Here is an 8,741-nt window from a genome sequence, read left to right as displayed (position 1 = left end):
GGTGAGCAATTTCAAAATAGATTAAAATCCACCACTGGAATTTGAACGTCCTCACTCTTGTAATGAACACAGTTCTCGGCACTCCGTTTTCGGGACATCATGCAATGGAAAATCTATATTGTCAGGTGTCTTCACACTTACGTCGAGCGGCAACACAGACAGAGATGCGTAGACAATCACGGGTATGTGCTCGTGTAGATATTGCCTCAGATTGGATTCACAACCATTGAAGAAGTAGCTGTTGGTCCTGATGAACTGATTTGGGCAACCACTCTTCAAATCAGGTTCTATCATTTTGCAGCATTCAATGGGAGCTTTGAGTGCTGCAACGTAGACGAATATGGATATGGCAAAACACAATAATGATTCAACGAGTATCTTCAACAAGGTAATTCGACAGTGTAAATTAGATTATGTACTATTTGTTTTAAAAGAGCCGCAGACAAAATTTCTGTGATTTCAGAGAGTTTGCTAGGGTTGATGCTTGTGCACAGCCAATTTTGATTTCCACTAAATTTGCGTAAATTCATTTCTTTTTATGTGCAGTTGGCACACCCGCAATGTGGGAACTTGCTTGATGACAAAATACCCCGGAAAGCGTAACTTGGGTCAAAATATCACCGCTGACAGTAAAACAGCAACTTTCAACACAGATACAATGACGTAACAGTCAAGCCAAATGGAACGTGTGATGTTCACCGTGTGATACATTCATTCACAAAGTGGCAGTATCTCAGTTAGGTCACATTTTGCGGGCGTTTTTTGAGTTAAAAGCCCCTGATACCTTAATTTACCTCTTTTTTCCCAAATTTGAAAACTACTCTTCCGACAAATAGGGATGGAGTTCCTGAACTCAACTACTGTCAGCGTCATCGTCCGTCGTTCTTTGCACGCGTCAATGGGAGCTCAGATATGTTCATTTCTGATTGGTTCACCATCTGAGTGGCTCGACTGCACTTGTGATCGATCAATATTTGTACGCATTGTGGACTAACACAGCTTTCCTAATTGATTAACCTTGAAACAGTCATTCCTCAAAGAAAACTCAGCTGATTGGCTAAACCGTATCAATGTTGGAAGATGGTGTTTTCAACTTGTATATTGCTGGCCCCACCTGAGGTTTTATGTGGCCATAAACCCATAAACCATAGGAAGCTGAAGATAGTAGGAACAGGCTATCGATTGTGGTGATGATGGCGACGAAGTTATCTGATTTTACCGCCCTGGTAAAATTGACCAGAGTTGGTACGTTGGTGAAAAAGGTTTCGAATACAAACATTTGCTCAGCACCCCCCATGACTGCTAAAACTAACTAAGAAAAAAATGGTGAACTTGACTGGCCGCAACGAAGCCAGGAATGTGCAATAAGAATGAAAATCCCGGAGCACTGCTTTTCAGGCTAACGGTTTTTTTGAGTAAATTCCTAAACAATCCGTCTGATTTTTCTGTGATGGGGTACACAATAAAACTACCAGATTGAACATGTTGTAGGCGGATTAATGGCTGGTTAAACCCGCTCTGAACACAAGCTCTGCTCTTCATTCTATGTGAGTTGTGTTCAAAAGTACCGTCTGGTTGGGGGAACAGTCAAACACCTCAAAACAGCATCAGACTTATCGAGCTTATACGAAATGCCCCAGAATTTTCAAATATACAAATTAGTGTGAGGGTCACGCGTTTAAAAGCGTGCTAGCCTTTCCAGTGACGAATTCATGCGGCCTACTGATACGTAAAATAATTAAATATGCATTTCTGCAGGGCTACTCAACCCAACGCGGTGTTAAACTATGCCACCTCAGAATAAGTCTGCTAATCAGCTGGTTGCGTAATAAATTGTTCTGATTTGAACTGTTGGTTAGTCGTAGAACCACGCTAAATGTTGCTTCGGCCGCCTTTCCTAATCCATAGGTTTACCAGTCGGTCAAGCCGGCGGACCGGTTCCGTCCTTCTTGAGGTATACCAGGCATAATTTCGCCCCGGTTAATCATCGATTTCTTCGTGCCTAAGCACCAAAACCGTGTCGTATTGAACATAATAGATATTCTAACCCAGTTGGTTTTGAAATAAGACTGAAATGTGAATTCCGCAAAAATCCTAGCGCAATTTGAGTGATATCTTTGAACAACCCGTACTCATCCGTTAGATCACGAGGCTTTACTGGGTGAATTGCTGATAAGTGGTCGTTTCCCTAAGTTGGCCAATATGTGGTTTGATGCACTGATGATCACTGAAATGTAGCAAAACTTCATTTTTGTGTCCCTCAATAAAATGTCTGGTAAAATTGCGTGATAATTCAGAATGAGGTAAGAAAAATTGGTTTTCTTGTTTCACTTTTTCCAAAGTCTCAAAGTGACTTCGGAATCACACAACAATTGAGAAAACCCTACCACGAGCCTGAATGAAATAAAATCTTTGGAAGTTTACACCAGTCGTTTGAAACAGATTCATCTTCACCACCCGTATCGAAACGCTGTCGGGCTTTGCCTACCTTTGGTTTCAGTCAAACACGTCCTATACGAGCAAAAAGGGGAGTGGCGGTAGGCTCTGGTGTTCCACTAGCAACAGAAGGTAGTCTGGCCGAACACTGAAAAACAGGTAATGGATACCGTGTATTTTCATAAAGGAACCTACTCACAAGGTTGCCAAAAACTTTTCGACAGCCTACGACCGGTTTCGCTCTTCATGGGGCTCATCAGGTAGGCGCACTTGTAGATTATCATAAACGAGAGATTCAGTTGAGTCTCTCGTGAAAACCAAATTGATTTGCGAATGAAAGTACTTCTCAAAAACAACCCGATTCGGGTTAAATTAGAACATAAGTTTGACGGAAACTCGGAGACTGCGCCTACCTGATGAGCCCTAAGAAGGGCGAAACCGGTCGTGGGTTTCGATGAGGTTTCAGCAACCTTGTGAGCAGTTTCCTTTATGAAAATATACTGTAAGATGTCGAATATCGGGCCAACTGTATCATGAAGCGGCCTGTGTGCAACACATTCAGTTGTACAATATCATAAACGAGAGATTCAGTTAAGTCTCTCGTGAAAACCAAGTTGATTCGCAAATGAGTGTATTTCTCGAGGTAATGACTGCGTTCGCATTTTCGTCACTTTATTGGGTGGCGTTGTTCAGACGACGCGTTTTTGATCTTGTAATAAAAATTTTACGTAGCTTTCCGCATTCTCTGAAGATAATTTGGAGCACGTCAACTTTGTCTGCCAGCCTGATAGTCTTCAACATTCCCTCACAATATTGAACACTTATTGTTCGGAACCAACAACTCACGTTTCACGGTAATCGACTCATCCTGAGTGACAACTGAATTAATTCTCAAGTCATGTTTTTAAATATGAACCAAATTGGTGTTATCTCACCTTTAAGCCGATATAGAGAAAATGTTCTCATGAGACCCTCAAAGCTGTTGACAATGGCAAGGCATGTTTCACTGAAAAAAGCCCGTTCATTATTTCCCATTGGGAATGCACTCAGTGGTCGCAAACACGACAAACCGAGATGACTGAACCCTGAGATTAGCTACTTAAATCTCCAAACGCGCAGAGCGAATCTGTGTGGTTCTATCAGCACTCAAAATACAACACCATTTGCGATCATATGGTATACCTCACACACCTTAGGAATAGGGGTTATGAAATCTCCTGTGTACATGAAGCCTACATCGAGAAGGGCACAAACGCAATGGAGTGTGCACGACTCAGAACATGAAAGAGATGCATACATTCCTCATCATCTTCATTGACAGAACGAAATCACAGTTCAACACTAATGCTTTGCTGCTGTACAACCATCAGAAATCCCCCAAAATTTCAATAATTTACACGCATAGGTGAAAAGCCACAATGTTCTGTTTGTTCAAACTGGACAAGTTCAAAGGATTTGGCACTACATACAGAATTAGGCTGCATGTCAGTCTGTATTCGTTGTGCTAATGGAGCTTACAAATTCCAACCAATAGCTGAACTCAGTTTCAGTCCACACCGTTGTGACTCCCTCATTCTGATCAGTCAAATATTCCGTTGAAATCTGACCACATCAACCTGATTCGCCTCATTTCGATAAATTAGCCCTTGCGGGGGTTCATCCACTGCGATCAGTAATTCCATCACTTTCTTTCAAATTTGTTTTTCTTCATCAGTGAGTAGCCAGAAGTTGACATAGAAAAGATGCGAATGTGTGCGATCTATAGTTCATCTATTAGAGTTCTTTGAGCATTTAGCTACTGAAGGAATCTTTTTCTGAGTGAAAACTCTGCCTTAAAGAAAGATTCAAAGCGGCGAATTGCATGATAAAGTGAAAACAGAATTACTGCGATTGATCCACATGGATTTACTTTCGGTACGGTGAACCAGAGAAAAAACTGAGTTGAAATGGTTTCTTTAAATCAACTTACACTTGAGCTTATATCCAAGATATCTTGAATTCCGAATGAAGGCTGTAGAATTCAAGTATTCCTCTCCGTTTTTGAATCCACAGCAGTGGAGCTGGTTGTTGGAGACATACAAAAGTCGTGTGCGTAAAAGAAGTACACAGTAAGAAGTACGGAAGTATGAGCAGGAAACAAAATTGCTTCTAAGAAATAAGTGAATTTTTTTCACATCGATTGTAGAATCATTAGTATGGGCTGGAGTGAACTATCAAGTTTATAACATATCGTTTCGTGTTAAGGATTTTCAAAGTAAACAGCCTAATTTCACTTGAACTAGCATTTTTGGTTGCTAAAAAAGCAATTGAGCTTGAGACTGGTCGTGAATGTAGCTCATCAGCCGGTGGAATTAGGAATGGACTGAAAGCTGGTCAGGTTTGGGGTTCGCACTGAAAACTAAGGACATTGTTATGTACATGACGCGTGAAAATTTGCTGGGTCGTTACAGCATGGCTCCAAATATCTTATTACATTTACTAAAGGCAGATCCACAACGGGATCAATAGATGCTTTGAACCAAACGGGATCTTCGAAACAGTCATTTGTGAACATTATGGGAGGAAGGAAATAAGACCCGGAACTATTACACTGGTAAAAATATTCTAGCAGACAGCGGGTAGATACTCAGTTTGTAATGATTAAACACGGCAAGCAAAAATCTAAATTTATCTGCAGGAGCCGCATTCACAATTATTTTTGGCATTAAGACTAGTAAATGTTATGCAACAGTAATGGGGTTTGGCTTTACTAATTCACTTTTGAATACCAAAGGAGGGAATTAATAGTTAGAAATTTTTTTGTTAATAATATAAAAAATGAGCTTGTTGAACGACGTTGTCTAAAGCAACTGATAAAATAACTACTTGGCTGTGCTGTTTAGCCGTCACAAAGATCGAAAAATACGACAATAAAGGTAGCCCCGATCATTGTGAGCGCACCATAAAAATTGAAGTATCAGCGAAGCTTAATTTTTTCGTAGACACCAATAATCAACTGAGCAATCCATTTTTTCCATTTTTTAAAACTAAAAAAGAATGTTTCTCATGGATGGATCACTCGTCTCTCAGCACCAGTTTGGGTTCTAATTTACCGGAGGGAATGAGTGCAAATTGCGGTGTGACACTCTCTGCTCGATGTGATACTCAGGACGCAATTCCTCGAAATTCCGGGTGTTTTGTGCATGCGACCGCAAACCTTTTCGCGCTCTGTAGTGCATTCTTACTGGTGCGCAACGTTTCGTTCAGTTATTTTGGCTCACCTGGCTAAATTCCTAACGTGGCACTAGAATAACATGATTTCACTTTTTTTACTGCTACATCATATGGGTGTTTTACCAACAAATCCATTGCCTTTTTAGTTAAATAGTACACTAGAATATAAGTTCTCTTCTGCACTACCGCTACGCCTAACCTTTCAATCAAGGCGTAGTTTCGTAGGAGCATCTGTTATTGAATGTATTTGAATCCGTATAGACAATAGAGATATCTCCTTTTTGCTGAGGTACTCTGCTCAGGAATCTCCACGGAGGTTGGGACCCATGAACTCCTGGCTAGTAGTTGACCTTTATAATATCTGACCGGTGAGTTTAGTTTTCACTAAGACAATATATGTTACCACGCATTAGGAACGACTGATTAGCGGTGAGTTTAATTCTCACTAAGACAATATATGTTACCACGCATTCACACCATTTTCCTTTGGCTGGACCTCCGTTTGTTCGGGCACCAAAGCGGGGAAGCACCAGAATCGGTTTTCTCTGTTCTCAGAGGTCATTTACGGTTTCCGGTATCTGACATGCAAAGCGAGCCTCTACGAGCCAGCGCACAGTGGGAGCACCTACATTTGTACTTCTGCGAAACAGAAACTGCGTTATGCTAGGTTTGCGCAACGCCTCAAACAAAAACTCAGTGACTTCCCGGATTGTGTCATGGACGGAACGTCTTTCACATTACCCTGCAGAGACGTGTGTCCTTCCGGTCGAATCAGATTAATTGTGGGTGTCTCCACAATGAAATAACTTCCCACGTTCCCAGATATCTTCTCATGTGTTACAGAGTCAAACCACAAACCGAACAATGGGCGTTTCCAACTTACAGCTGTCATTAAAAACCCGCTCACAATGCTTCCACTGTTGTTAGCTTTGTGGGACTCGTAAGAAGCAAACTCTTCCTTCATACGGACCGCAATGCCATCGTACACCTGGAATTGAAAGTTGGAGATAAGTAGACATTGTGTGGCTTTTGAAGATAGACACGGAATAAACCTTAACATTTACTCTCAAATGCCAATGTGTTTTCGAAAATTCCCATGTATAATAAGAACACATGTGGGTTGACGAACATATTTTCGGCAAGGTCTTTTCAAGTCATACAGTGGCAAGGGTTAAGAGAGAAGTATTTAACATATTTGAATGAGTATGGTGTAAATGGACAGGAAATCGAGTGAGACGACATTGGCTACCTATCAAAGAACAATTAGTTCAGGTCACCAATAGGATGACTTGAGCTANTGGGTTGGTTAGCCGGCGCCTTGTAAACAACGCAGAAACTTTGGCTGGGTATCACGTTGTGTGCAGTGTCAGCTAGATGGTGTACCACAGAGCTGGTTATCGTCCTCCTAGTTCCAGAAGCTAGCCAGAGTGGATCGTGTTCCTTCATTCTTTCTTTAGCCGAGTTGCCTAGTCGTGCGTCCGATGTATTCCGCTACCCAGCAGCAAGAGAACGAGTAAAATAATATATTTAGGGCATAAACAGGCACTCTATCTTTGAGATTAAGGGGGCATAAACGATTGCCGGTGAACCAGGTTCGGAGTGTTGCCGCCGGGAAAACTTTGTTCAGACTGGTGAAAAGTCTTCTGTTAAGTAGATCGGCCAGTATATCTCCCTTGAACGGGAGGCTAATGTAAACTGGTTTCCTTCCAGCTGCGGCTGTGATGATGTTTGCTTCCTCCCTGTTTAAATGCTTTGTAATAAACTTGTCGAGGAACCTATCGCCATACGACATTGCGACCTGATCCTTTGTCGGCAAAAACGCTTTGTTCGTGTGTTGTACTTACCATGGTCCAACTCACCTCTCCTCACACATGCACCTTGTGCTGAACACAAAACTACAGCACCCCCGCGCTGACTAGCTCAAGTTATCGTATTGGTGACTTGAACTAATTGTTCTTTGATAGGTAGCAAATGTGCTTCTAAATATAACTTGACCGCGCGCAACACTTACTTTTGGCAAAGTGAATTCACGGAATCAACAGAGAGTGCGACTATCATAGCTGAGTGATAATGGATGACCCTACCAATGACAAATTGTCACTTTGTGGTGATCTGGAGTTTCAGTAGATCGGTAACAAAAAATCCATCAAAATGACTGAAAATTTGATTTTTATTTTATACAGAATTGAGCTGCTAATTTCAGCGAACATTTCCACTCAGTAAGAAAATGTACCAAGGCTTATAAATGTTCCATACATCGTGTAAATCCACAATTCCGTATCCCCATTATTAAATCTCAGTCGCAGAGCTGCGGTAAAATGATACTAGCTACCCACGATGTAGAGCTTCCAATCAGATGACTTCAGAGGGTGGACGAGAGGTGAAAATGTTTGGTCTAGTTGGGGGTTTGTGGGGGTAGAGTGAAGGAAGGATTTGCCGTAGAAATCAGAGTCTAACAAATCGAAATTTTTTACGATAAATCAGAAGTTAGCGTAATTTGGCGTAACGCCCTCGTCAACCGGCTATACCGATTATAGAAAAATGCCTAATTTCTAGACATCACACTGGTCATCAACTCCTGGTTAACCTTCCTTATTGTGGCCAATTAAATTCCGTAATTCTCGGGCCGATATGTTTCGTCACGCTCCTGACAGAAGCTATGCGAGAGAGGGCAAATTTCTCGAATATTTATAGATATGTGGACAGAGGACAGATACCGGAACCGTTTAGTTAGCAACCTGTGCCTTATTTAATGTTTTAGCCTTCTCGTGGATTGTTTAGTCAGTCTCCGAGAGGATTCTAGATGACCGGTAAACATTTTTCTTAGTTTTATTTTGGTTTAGCTATAAACCTTTATCGGTGACATAACTATGTCCAATTTTGGCGTAATATTGCTCGAAAAAGTGCCCTTTAATCTGCTTAAGAACTCACAATTGTCTGACCGTACCTCTATAGTATTTCAGTCGCAAAATATGATTTGTGCCATAGAGGCGTCGGTGGACGTAAAAGCCTTTTTTGTACGATGGAGCGAGTTGTCACGGACAGTGTCCGAAAAACAACCAGGAGAAAATATTTAGCAATGTTTTGTGGGA

At 41.4% G+C, this 8,741-nt stretch overlaps 1 protein-coding gene across 1 annotated transcript in view; it reads right to left on the bottom strand.

Moving 5' to 3' along the window:
• Positions 1–6,709, bottom strand: part of T265_09440 (hypothetical protein) — a gene marked incomplete at both ends in the record, with an annotated part of 7,370 nt that extends 661 nt beyond the window's left edge. Inside the window, 4 exons of the mRNA XM_009175507.1 lie at positions 142–378; positions 1,115–1,302; positions 2,666–2,979; positions 6,351–6,709. Coding sequence (XP_009173771.1) covers positions 142–378; positions 1,115–1,302; positions 2,666–2,979; positions 6,351–6,709 — 1,098 coding nt within the window. The remainder of the gene's footprint in view (positions 1–141; positions 379–1,114; positions 1,303–2,665; positions 2,980–6,350) is intronic.
• Between the last annotated feature and the right edge of the window lie 2,032 nt (positions 6,710–8,741).

Source organism: Opisthorchis viverrini (genome assembly GCF_000715545.1).
Source record: "Opisthorchis viverrini unplaced genomic scaffold opera_v5_281, whole genome shotgun sequence".
NCBI lineage: Eukaryota > Metazoa > Platyhelminthes > Trematoda > Opisthorchiida > Opisthorchiidae > Opisthorchis > Opisthorchis viverrini.
Note: the sequence above shows the minus strand (reverse complement) of the source record. Positions and strands in the feature narration are given on the sequence as shown.